Source organism: Trichosurus vulpecula, chromosome 8, assembly GCF_011100635.1.
Source record: "Trichosurus vulpecula isolate mTriVul1 chromosome 8, mTriVul1.pri, whole genome shotgun sequence".
Taxonomy (NCBI): domain Eukaryota; kingdom Metazoa; phylum Chordata; class Mammalia; order Diprotodontia; family Phalangeridae; genus Trichosurus; species Trichosurus vulpecula.
This window is the reverse complement of record NC_050580.1, coordinates 44,342,113-44,355,298: the sequence shown is the minus strand read 5'-3', so window position 1 is coordinate 44,355,298 and position 13,186 is coordinate 44,342,113. Positions and strand designations below refer to the sequence as shown.

At 41.5% G+C, this 13,186-nt stretch overlaps 1 protein-coding gene across 1 annotated transcript in view; it reads left to right on the top strand.

The window, feature by feature from the left end:
* CALY (calcyon neuron specific vesicular protein) overlaps positions 1 to 12,554 on the top strand; it is a 116,775-nt gene extending 104,221 nt beyond the window's left edge. Inside the window, exon 5 of the mRNA XM_036735868.1 lies at positions 11,151 to 12,554. Coding sequence (XP_036591763.1) covers positions 11,151 to 11,354 — 204 coding nt within the window. The 3' untranslated portion in view covers positions 11,355 to 12,554. The remainder of the gene's footprint in view (positions 1 to 11,150) is intronic.
* Positions 12,555 to 13,186: the final 632 nt, after the last annotated feature.

The following is a 13,186-nucleotide window of genomic DNA, read 5'->3' as shown; positions in this document are numbered from 1 at the left end:
CGCCAGCACCACAGTTCTAAAGTATTGATTCTGCAGTGCTCAGCTTTCCCCATAGTCCAACTTTCACAGCCATAAATTGCTACTGGAAAAACCATAGCCTTGACTATATGGACCTTTGTCAGCAAGGTGGTGTCTCTGCTCATTAGTATGCTGTCCAGATTTGCCATAGTTTTCCTCCCAAGGAACAAGTGTCTTTTAATTTCATAGCTGCAGTTGCCACCTGCAGTGATCTTTGAGCCCAAGAAAATCAAATCTTACACTACTTCCATTTCCTCCTCTATTTGCCAGGAAGTGATGGGATCAGTTGCCAAGATCTTTGTTTTTTTGATGTTAAGCTTCAAGCCAACTTTTATAGTTTCTTCTTTCACCCTCATCAAGAGGCTTCTTGATCTTTCTTGTACAGGATCCTCAGGAGACAAGAAAGATGATATAGTACTCCCATCTTTTTGAGGACGTAACACACTTTGTTGTGATCCACAGGTATAACCCTAGGGAAGTTTAAGTACTTCTCCCTACCTCACCTTCCTTTTCTACAGCATTTACCACAGTTCTTTGTATTTGGAAGGTGCTTAATAAGTGTTTGTCTGATCATTCAAACACTAGGCAATTTCATGATAAAGTGAAAGAAGACATGAAACAGGGGATGACTTGATTCCCTTCACTCCTGTGTTTTAGCTTTTTGGAAAACTCGAGGTGGTCGGAAATGAATGTGTTTTATCAAGGGATTTAATTTTCAGATTTCATTCTCTCCTTCTCTCTTCATTAACTCTGTGTCTTGAATAAGATCCTTGAGTTTAAGTGAATTTCAAAAGGACCAGTCTCTAGTGTTTGGGCAAATTCCTATTCCCTCCAGCAAAGTGATTTGGGCCTAAACTCCTCTCTTCTTATTCAGAGAATCTCCTTTGGGGACAGTAACATCACATCTTTCTCTTAATTTTCAAGTGCTTTGAAATGTTGTCACTAGTTCTGCTATAAGAGGATGGTACGCTCAGCTTTACAGACAGAAAAACTGAACTTAAAAAATAATCCTGCCTTTCTAGGTCTCAGTTTCCCTTTTTTACTTGCAATTCCCAAAGGGATGCTGGGATATAGTGGAAGGTGCCTTGGAAGGGCATTGGAGAGATCATGGGATCATAAGCTTAGAGCCAGAAGGATCTCCAAGGTCATCTAGTTCACCTCTCTCACTTCGTGGTGTGAGAATGCCAAAGCCTAGAGATGATAAATGGTGTATCCCAAATCACACAGGTGGGCTGCAGAGCCTGGATTTGACCCCAGATCCTTTGACTACAAAACCAATCCTCTTTCCGCTGTACAGTGTTATTGTTCCGTCAATCGATTGTGCTTGACTCTTCATGACCCCATTATGGGGTTTTCTTGGCAAAGATACTGGAGTGGTTTACCATTTTCTTCTCCAGAGGATTAAGGCAAAAAGAATTTAAGTGACTTGCCCAGGGTCACACAGCTAGTAAGCGTCTGAGGCCAGATTTGAACTCAAGTCTTCCTGATTCCAGGTCCAGCTCTCTATCCACTGAGTCACCCAACTGCTTGTGCATTGTGCAACAGCTCTGTCACTAACGACTTGTGTGATTATAGACAAGTTACTTAGCTATTCTATGCCAAAGTCTCCTAACCTGTAAAATGGGCATAATACTTGTACTATACAAATTGTGATTAAGGGGCACTGCTAATGTTGAAGGTGACTGAGAAGGCTCATTCAGCCCCTACTGAAATTGATGGCCCGGCCAGGAACATCTTGGCAAATCTCCTTCCTGCCACCTGAAGGTGGGAAGAGTAAAAACCTGAGGCAGAAACAGGGGAAATACAAGAGAAGGGAGTTCACATTACAACCAATGGCTGTTGGAGTGGGAGAATAATGAGATTAAAGGGGATCCTTTTGGGGATTTGTTTTAGGGTGCACTTAAACCTCTTCCTTCACAGTTAATTTCCTTCTCTCCCTTTGGTCCCTGCTCCAACCCCATCCACTCTCTTCCCTACTCCCATGCTGAACCCACACTGTGCCATCTGGCAAATGTTCAGAGCAAGAGGAGAAATTCTTCGGTCTGATAGCACACCTGGGAGGATCAGGATGAAACAAAATGCAGAGCATGCTGGGACACACTATCTGGGGACTTTACTGATGCTTTAAATGGAAGCTGGTGTCCCAAGTGAGGTGTTGGAAGCTGTGTCCCTTGGCTAATTCCAAAATAAACTGGGCAAAATCACAGGAGGTATAGAGAACACGCTTGCCTTCCCATATGGGATCCTGGAGGAGGCAGACAGTGGGGCTCTACTGGATGTGAGAGAAGACATTTTCCCTTCAAATTCCTCATCCTTGGGCTTCAGGCATCTCCCTCTTCTATTGATGCACTGAGATCACAGGGACCTTTCTGCCTTTTTGAAGGTGAGGCATCAAGCTGGTTGTCCTGAGCTGGAGAGAGCCTGGCTCTTCCTTGTTAAACTCTTCCCTTGGCCCTCTCCTCTTCCCCCACCTCCCTTCTCTGTACCCACTTCTGATGTTTTTACATCCTCCATTGGCTTTTGTTAATCAGGTTTTGGCAATAAATGGAGATAAAGCAAGAATAAAGTTACAAATTGAATGACTCCAACAGCTCTAATGGTCCAAAGCAGACATTTTGGAGATTTTTAGGGGCCTTGAGAGTGCCCTGCATGTTAAATGTGGCACATTAAACCAAAAAGAGTGAAGTTTCAATGAGTGCTCCCCTTAAGGTCGTGGGATCACAAAATATTGGAGCTAGAGTCTTAGAGATCCAAGACCAGCTTCTTTACATTACAGATGAGAAAAGTGGGGGTCAAAGGAGAAATGGCTTGTCCAAGTTTATATAGAGACTCAGTGTCAGGGCTAGGCCTAGAGACCAGGTTTTAAGTGACCCCTCCCCCCACCCAGGCAAGCTACTCTTTCCACTATCTCCCACTGTGTACCTGTATGTAATAAAGGCAGATGGGGTATGACGGTGACTATTTACCATTTTATGTTTGTAAACTCCATGTACCTCCATTGCAGAAACAGACCATTTTGGTGTGGGGAGTGTTACAGAGTACATGAAGAAGTTTGCCTTATGCTTTCTTTAAAAAGTGGAGTAGTTTGGAGTAGTTGGAGGGCAAAACCAACTTAGACCTGGGCCATGCCTCATTCTCATACTACTGACCTTGTGGCTCATTGGACCTCAGTTTCTTCATTTGTACAATGAGGGAATGAGACTAGATGGTCTCTAAGATTCCTTCCAGATTTAACCTTCTGGGATCCTATTCAGGTGGGCGGGGTGGGGACAGGGAAGGTAAGAATGAGGAAACCGATCCTTGAAAAGAAATTTAGGACATTTGCCATTCTCCACAATCTTCTAAATATCATTAACATTAATTAAGCAACCACATTCACCAGAACCATTTGTAACCTAGCATGTTTCCTGGAGCTGGGGCGAGTCACTTAGCTCCTTGCAGATTTCCAGGTAGCATCTTATTATCTCCCTATTTATTTGGAGTTTTGGTTTCCTATTTGTGATGTTGGTTCTGTCCTTTCCAAAGATTGTTCTTCCTGGCAGAGAAAAAAAAAGTAAACTAAGTATAGAGAAGATCTGTCTTCTCTCTGCTATAGGTACTGCCTGGGTGAGGGTCCTATCCTCCCCTTTTCCTCCATGTAGCTTATTCTAAGCATCAGTACTCTTGACATGGTTCTTGCAACACTATGCCACACCTCTGCATTTATTCTCCATTAACAACCCTTTCTTCTGTTTGGAAACATATTACTAAAATCAGTAATCCTTCTGGGATCCCCCTTCCCTTGCCTTCTTGCACATTGGTGATAGGCCCAAGGGTCTCCTTCTTCAAAGTACTTGCAAAGTGTGCCTGCTTTTCTTCCTTGAATGCCTTCCCTGATATACCTAGGCCTGAGGTGTGTCTAATTCTTTCAAATAATCTTATTTCTTTTCATTATCTGGATTCATCAAATGACTTGAAGCATTTTAAACTTTAAACCTTGTCTACAAGCTTAATTGAATGATTAAGAGTCTATTATGTGCCAAGCACTGTGCTAAACCCTTTATAGATATTATTTCATTTGACCTTCACAACAACCCTGCAAGGTAGGTACTATTATTATCCTCATTTTACAGGTTAGGAAACTGAGGCAGACAGGTTAAGTGACTTGCCTAGGGTCACACAGATAGTAAGTGCTTGAGGCCAGCTCTGAACAAAGGCCTCCTTAAGTCCAGGCCCACTGCTCCATCCAATGGACCATCTAGCTGCCAACCTGTATTGGAAGAGGGATTTACATCCATCAATCAAAAAGATCCCTATGCCAATGAAATTATAAATCTAGTCCCAGCCCTTAAGCTCATGATGCTTCAAAAGATTCATGCTTAATCTAATGTGGGCAGTCTTTCCCCTGAAAAAAGTACCCCTCTGTGCCTTCAGAGACACTTTCCCTGAGTTGTTGCAGCTAAAATTATTTACATTAGGATTGATCTTCTGGGGACAGGCTTCTCTATGCACAGCTAGGCTTGTTCTCAGATGCCAATCCATGAGTAGGCCCAGGCTTAAAGCTTCATCATCTTGGGTATGAGTTGGTAGAGCTGGAAGCCCTTCATCACAGTTTTTAAGAATTTAGGATTATGCATCCACACACCATTGAGTCATCTGAACAAGATTGGAAGAGGTCACTAGTATAAGGTTATTTTGGTGTCATTTCCTTTTTCCTACAGAAATGTTTGGAGCATGGCAGAGGTTAGAAATTCTTATTAAATATGAATATTCATTAGGACACAGTTACCTGAGATTTTCTTTGCAGAAACTAAGAAGACACTACCTCCTCAAGAAAGGGTCTCTCATCCCAGGCAGCAAGGTGGTGCAGTGGATAGAACTTGTTAGGTCCTGAGTCGGGAAGACCTGAGTTCAAATTTGGCCTCAGATACTTACCAGCCATGTGACCCTGGGCAGTTACTCAATCTCCATTTCCCTCAATTTCTTCAACTATAAAATGAGGATCGTAATAGCGCCTACCTACAGGGCTGTGAGGATGAAATAAGATGTTATCTGTAAAGGGCTTAGCATAGTGCCTGGCATATAGCAGTTTTTAATAAATTATCATTTCCTTCCCCTTCCTGTGAATTTTCCCTCTCCTACCATTTTTCCTCTACCTAGCAAGCTCAGTCTTAGAATCATACAATTAGCAGCTTGGAATGTCAAAGCTAGAAGGGACCTTGAAAGATGAGTCAATCTGCTTCCCATAGTTAGAGATGTGGAAACTGAGGCCTAGAGAGAATTAACTTGCCTATGATGATACCTTGCCTTATAGCTATTGGGAGAGAGGATGGACCTTTTAATTCACTGGTACAGGGAACTTCTGGGTGAGGCAATTCCTTCTACTAATGCAGGTTGCCACCTTCTTTGTAACTTAGTCTTAGATAATTGCTTGGAGTATTAAGAAATTAAATGACTTGCCCAAGCTTACATTGCTGGTTTGTGTCACAGGTAAGACTTGAACCCAGATCTGTCTTTTAAGGACAGATTTCTATCAATCACATAACCTTGCCTTGTTGCCATAACTCAGATGCAGCCTTTAATTTATGGGTATTTGCATATATCCCTAGGTGTTTCAAACTCAGATGAAAAATTATATAAAATGATCTAAAATCAACATAAAGGTAAATCAGGAGGTGATGACAAAGTTGTTAGTGGGTGGGGAGAGCTATGGAGCCCAGGCTAGTGAAGTGTGTTAGAAAATCTAAGTATTGGAAGTAAATAGGATACTGGGATTCCATTGACAAAATTACAACTTACAAACATCCCTTTTAGAAATACTTCTAATTGCAGCTGCAAAGGCAGATGTCCTCTGTCGTGAGAGGAGCTTAAGGTTCTAAATAGCACAGAAAATAACCCAGCTCATTTGTTCCCCTTATATAAAGGGAGACATTCCCCAACGCTGCATATTAACGATTTCATTTGGGACCATTGCTGTGAAAATTGTTGACAGGCTATATGCTTTTTTGTCTATAATACAGCTGTAATATGCATGTTCCCATAATAAATGAGTCATAAATCAGAGAATGTCAGAGCTGAAAGGGATCAGTGATATCAAGCTGAGAGGATCAGAGGCTGTGAGACCAATGACCCAGGAAATGACAAAGGTCAACCCAGGTCCTCTCATCCTGTGATCAAAACCAATCACTTCATTTTACAAATGATATAACTTGAGGTCCAGAAAGAAGAGAGGGAACCAAGGCAGTTTGTGGTCAATCAGAGATGCAATCTGGGGTCGTGACTCCAGACCCAGCAATGCTGTCTCCACAGTAGCTATTGATCACTGATTGGCTATCATTAAGTCCACAAAACCTAGAAGTATAACTGAATTAAACATTCCCTGTCACGGTCTCAGTGAAGCTGGTAAATCAACCCAGGATCCTTCTTCCCTTGGGCAGCTGAGTAACTCAATAAAGAGAGTGCTGGACCTCAGGTCAGAAAGACCTGAGTTCAAATGTGACCTCAGACACTTATTAGCTGTGTGATCCTGGGTAAGTCACTTGACTACTGTTTGCCAGTTTCCTTATCTGTAAAATTGGGATAATAACAGTACCTACCTTGCAGGGTAGTTCTGAGGAACAAGTGAGATGTTTGTAAAGCATTTAGCATAATGCCTAGAGCACATAGTAGCCGCTGGACAAATGTCAGTTCCCTTCCTTTCACTTCAAACCACACTTCAGGACTCATTGTGCATCTGTGACCCGGAACTCAGATGACAGAATAAAGCCAACTGCTTTGGATCAAGCTAACTTGGGGAGATCTTTGAGAAAGAACATCTAAAATGCGTTATCATGATGTCAGTGTTGATCTTCCTATCTCTTGGCTGATCCTTATATTTTCTTTCCCCTCCTCAGCATTGAGTGGAATCAATACTTTAGTTAGATAAAGGGCATTTTTGGTGAGGAGGCAATCAGGATTAAAAGACTTACCCAGGGTCGCGCAACTATTGTCTGAGGCTGGATTTGAACTCAGGTCCTTCTGACTCCAGGGCAGGTATTCTATCCACTGTGCCACCTAGCTGCCCTGTAAAGGGCATTTCTCATATCTGATTTAGAACCAGCAAGCTAGATTGGGTAGGGGGTTCTCTTAACATGAGTCTTAGACCTCTTCCTCTCATAAACCGATGTTCCAGAATTTCAAGGCCAAACCTCCCCAAAAGATGGGCCACAGTCCCTGTTTCCTAAGATAGCTGACTAGTGGATGGAAATGGCTCCACCAATCTCTGAGCTAATCACTGGTTTTCTATTGCTGTTCTTTATCTCCAGGCTTATTCTAGCCAATATCCTCCTAGAACCACATACTAATAAATGTTTTATTAATACTATATATATCTTACAAGTACTACATATTTCTTATGTAGTATAAAAGTCACTAGGACCTAATAATTTTTTTAATTTAATTAATTTAGTTTATATGCTACTAGTTTTATCAAAAAGTTAAATTATATAATATGTAGACTGGTCGAGATCTTTATGGCTATGATCCGGTTCATCTTAATCTCTAAAAATGCTGTTAGATTTATACTAGTAGGCAAAGCAGGTATTAATCTACAGGTGAAGATTAGCTTCTGAGATATAACCCTCACAGTATTATTGGACTTCTTGGTATAAACCACACTAGACCCCTCAATACTATGGGAGATGGATTCAGTTCTAGGGCTGGAAGAGACCTTCAGGGCTATTCCAGCCAAACCCACAGCTTTAATGTTCTGCCTATAGCAAAGCTCCACCTTGAGGTTCCACTGACTTGTCAAATGTAACCATTCAGATAATGAGTTTATTATCTTTCCCTCTTAACCAGGAGTCTTTAAGCTAGGTTCTATGACCTCCCCCCTTTTTAATGGATTACTGTATTTTATTAAAATTTGTTTTTCTGCTATGTATTTTATTTTATGCATTTAAAAATATTATTCTGAGAAAGCATTTGTAGACTCCACCATACTGCCACAAGGATCCATGACACCCCCAAAATGGCTTAAGAACCCTGGTCTAAACTTTTCTTTCCTTTGATTTCACTCTGTGCCATTCAGTACTAAATGTTTGAGTCATCTAATTTATACCTAAGTGTCCCCTCTCTATCACTATCCATATCTAGTCAGTTACCAAGCCTTGTCCATTCTACCTCGAGACATTTCTCCCATCCATTCTTCCATCTATATTCCTTCTCTATGTCACCATCCTGTACAGAGCCTTATTACTACACACCTCTAGACTATTACCTTGTTCATTGGTCTTCCCACTGCTAGAGTATTACCCCCACCCCAAATCATCCTTCAACCTGCCAGAATCTTCTTTATGTATAGATCTAAATTCATCATGCCTGTACTCAAAAAACCTTCAATGGTTTCTAACCAAAGATCAACCTTTTTTGTCTGGTCTGAAAAATGCCACCTTACCATCGTATAGTGCCTCCTGCCTTTCCAGTATTAGTCCATGTTGCCCCATTTTATAGGCACTGGACTACTCTACCCTAAGCACTCCCTTGGCCTTTCTACCTTTATACTTCTTGTCATATTCCCTCATATCACTCAATCAACAAGAATTTATAAAACACTTACAAGATGACAGACACTGGGGAGACAAATCCAGTATGGAATTTCCAACAGGTAAGTGATGATCTGTGACTGGAGATCAGTGGAAAGACTAGGGCTGGTTGTATAAATCTGAGAATCATGTGCCTAGAGATGAAAAGTTAAAAATATGGGAACTGATGGACAGAGAGAGAGAGAGAGAGAGAGGAGAGAGAGAGAGAGAGAGAGAGAAAGTGTAGAAAGAGAAGAAAAGGCCTTGGGGAACTCTAACGTTGATGATCCAACAAAGGAGGTTGAGAACGAGCAGTCATACAGGAGAGGCAAACAGAGACAGAGAGAGTGATGCCACAAAACCCCAGAGAGGTGAGAGTTCATCTAAAGGAGAAGATGGTCGATAATGTCAAATGAAACTGATCAGTTGAAAAGGATTAGGCCTGAAAAAAGACCACCAGATTTGGCAACTAAGAGATCACTGGCAGATGTGAAGTCAGAAGACCTGCGTTCAAGTCATGATGACATTTATTAAATACATTATTTTAGGCTACTTAGGGTCTCTGAGTCTCAGACTTGTTTCTCAATAAGAATAATAATTATGATGACCTTACAAGGAAGGTCCAATGAGATTATGCAATCTGTAAAGTGCTATACAAATGTGAGCTATTATTAATCATTCCAGAGTAGACAACACTCCACCCCTACCCCCACCCTTCTGCCTTAGTTACCAATTTCAGATGCTTTGCCTTGGAGGCTGACATGTATACTTTGCCATTGGTCTCCCCTTTCTACCCATGCAATCTCTGCTTGTGCCTTTGAGGTTGATGGGTCAGCTTTGCCAGTGAAGTAAATTAACCATGTCAGTTTTCCTACAAAATTCCAGGCATCAGAGACCTTTTGGTACTATGCTGGAATGTGATGGTTAACTTCTTCAGAACCAGTCATTTTTATGTAGACTTTAAGAAATAAAGTTAAAGGAAAGTGTGGTGTGAACATTTTGGTATCATACAAGGGAATTCAATAAATCTCATCTTGAATCAAAGGCTGACAAGAAGAGTGTGCAGGAGCTTGCAATTATTCCACAGTGGGTTTGTTTTTTTTTTAATATCTCAAGAGATATGGATGGAATCCACACGAAATTGAGTTTTAGGCTTTTTACTTCAAATTCAGACTTGAAGGTGAGACTCAGAGGCATCAGATAATTTACAACTAAGTTAAGTGGAATCACATTTAACCCTAAAGTGGCCAGAAATCTATCATCCCAAAGTAGGACATTGTCTCAGTAGACTCACTCAGAAAAAAAGTGCCAATTCCTCTTGGAAGCAAAGAAGTGGTTTGTAGGTCCTACTACTTTTGGTGAGTAGATGGAGTCAGGAAGGACCAAGGATGTCTGGCAAGAAGGAAGAAAGAAAAGCTGAATCAAAAGGAACATGAATTGATGTCTTATTAGCCTACCCTTTTCTTAGTAGACACACAGGAAGTAAAAATAAATGAGACCAATAAACTGTTTTTAGATTACCTGCACTCAACTCAGCATGAACAAGGGTTAAATATCTGTTAGTAAGAGCCCCCAAAAGGACCAAAGAAGAGCAAATATATTTTTTCTAGGGACTAGGTTTTGGGTAAGTTGAATACTCATACCCTTGATATCAGACAGTAAGGAACAGACTGGAGCATGTTCCAAAGAAATCAGAGTCATTCATATTACTCTTATCCGTTCAGTAAGGTGAAGTCTCTAGGTTCTGTTGTGTCTAAGTTTCTAGGCCTTTATTTTCCAGTAGTTCCAGGTTAATCTCAACTGGACCTATTCTTGGTCAAGTTCTATTTTATCCCTTTTTTTTAGTGACTAAGAAAAAAAATGAATCTGTCATCTAGAAAGATGAAATGTAATGTTCTAACCTGGGTTCAAAAAACCAACTGTATAAGTATTGGACAAGAGAAGTATGGTTAGATAATGGTTCATAAAAAAAGATCTGGAAGATTTTAATGAATTGCCAACTCACTATGAGTCAATAGTGCATCATGGCAGCCAAAGGAGCCAATGTGGTCTTGGGCTATTTAATACAAGTGTAGTGTTCGGTGCAAGGGAAGTAGTGATCTGTTCCACTGAGCCACATCTAGAATTTTGTATTCCATTCTGGGTATCAAATTTTAGGGAAGACACTGATATACTGAAGTATTTTGAGAAAAGACTAACTACAATGGCAAAGGATGTAGAGGTTCTTAGCCCAGAGAACACTTAGAGGCAACAATCCTGCTATTTTTAAACATTTGAAAGACTGATATTAGAGAGATTAGGTTTGCTGCTTGGCCCCTAATGATGAGAGCTGTCCATAAATGGAAGGGGCTTCCTCCCTTGGTAGTGAGTTCTCCATCTCTGGAGGTTTTTAATTGGAAGCTGGATGACCATTTGTCAGGGCTGTTACAGTGAATATTATTGTTCTAGGCTGGGCTGGGCTGGGCTAATGACCTCTAAAGCCTCTTCTAGCTCTGAGACTGAATCGCTTTTACTTCTCCATGAGTTGACAACCAACCAATCTCCTCTCTCTCTCTCTCTCTCTCTCTCTCTCTCTCTCTCTCTCTCTCTCAGCACAAGCACTGTACTCCGGCAGCTCTAGAGATGTATTATTCTGAGCAGGAATCAGGACCCCGAGGAAGTCTCTACACGGCTATTAACCACTTAACTCAAGCCAAGAAAACCATCCCTGAACTGCCTTCACCTTGGTTACCAGTAATTAATGCCTTGAAGGAAGCAGAGAAAGCTAAGGATGAGCCGCCTATTTCTCAGCAATAAGAGACACAGGGCAGAAACCAGATACAACAGGATTGTAATTTTTAGGGTAGATGTAATCACTTAAAGTATTAAAAGCATTGTATACGCCCATCCCTCCCCCCCTTCCCCCTGCTCTTTTTAGTCAACTCCAATTGTTTTTGAGTGAAACCAGGAGGACATGTCTTGTTCAAGTACTTTACTTCCTTTCTTCCCTCCCTACCCCAATCACAAAGAGAGAGGAAGATGATGAGGAGGCATCTTATGCACTCTGTATATGAGCCCTCCTTCTCTATCCTAACATGAAAGTGGGTCTTTCTTCCATCTTTACTTAGAGAGCACCTACTGGATTCTCTACATGTGGAGATCCCACTCCAAAGTACCAGGGGGGAAAAGGCTATCCTGAGGCCAGTATTAGCCCATTGGTATCTTCCTTCCAAGCTAGTCTGAGTGGTTTCCCAGGTCCCTTTCTCCAAATACTATACACAATTTTGGGGTATTTCTCTGAGAAATGTTAGCTGGCCAGGCTTAGAGCCTCTTCTCCTTACCACCACTCACCCAACTAGGAGTGTTATGCTTTATTTCTCTGATAGGATTTCTGGAGGCCAGGGGCTACTGGATTGCCCATAACCTTGTTTTCAGAGTCAAGGGCAAAGTAGCAGACATTGTCCAGGCAGGTCCACAAACTAGCAGCCCCAATGTGCTAAGGTTTTTGTGTTGCCATTTGGAAACAAACATTAGGAAGATCTTTCACTTTATTTTGAGCAAAGCTTTTCTATGTAATTTATGCTCTGGCTTTTCTTGGGTTGTAATTTGATTGCTAATTACAAGGCTAAATTCGAAACCCACTTAATTAGAGCACTTCTGGCTTAGGGGTGCTGGGAGATTTTTCCTCCCTTTTTTCCCTCCTTTTTTCCTGCCCTGCTCAAACTTTCTTCTGGACCTAGTGTGGAATCCTGGTGCGACTCTTCCTGTTCCCATTTGGTGTTTGTGCTTCTGCGTGGACTTTTAATTTTGTTCAAAAATTATTATTATTAATTATTATTCTTATTGTTTTGCTGTGAAGATTTCCCCACCCAACCACACTCGGTATGTTTTTCTAGGAATTGTGAACTGTCACATTTGCAGTGTAAACACTACTGGTTGTCTGCTCGCAAGTGCCAAAATGGATATGGTGATCAGCAGCATTTTTCCCCAAGTAAAAATAAATGTTGACCCTCAGCTCCTCCTCTGAGTCATTCATTTCCTCCCCCAACCTACCTGTATTTTTGTCGTTGCTGAAGTCCTTTCTGATGCCTCTATTTGGGTGGTAGAAAGAATATTTGGCAAATGAGGCTTTGTGAAGCAAGGTAAGGCATACTTCTCTCCAGGGGGAGGCAGGGAGGTCTAAGCCACAACCATCCCAGCAGGGCCCTCTAAGCAATGAGATGCTGTCTCTGCTATTTTGAGAGAAGATGTGGAACAATGGAAAAAGCATTTCCTCTGAAGTCAGGGAACCTGAGTTCAAATCCTGACTCTGATGTTGATGAGTTACTTAACCTACTTAAGTCTCATTTTCCTCATCTGTAAAATGAGGGGGTCAGATTAAATGTCTTTTGAGGTCCCATCTCTCTCTTGATCCATGATCCTTTGCCGCACCTCCCTCATTCCCTATCAGATCGTACTGCTGTCCCTCCCTGCAATCACATTTGTCTCAGGTAAAGTTTCAGACAGTTATGGCTCTGAGGGTATTTGCTGGAAAATTTACCAGTTGGGTGACCATGGGCAAGAATTGTTCCACTTGGAACTTCAGTTCACCCATCTGTAAAATGGGGGTGATAAAGAGATTTTCCCCTATTAACCTCACAGGATTGTCA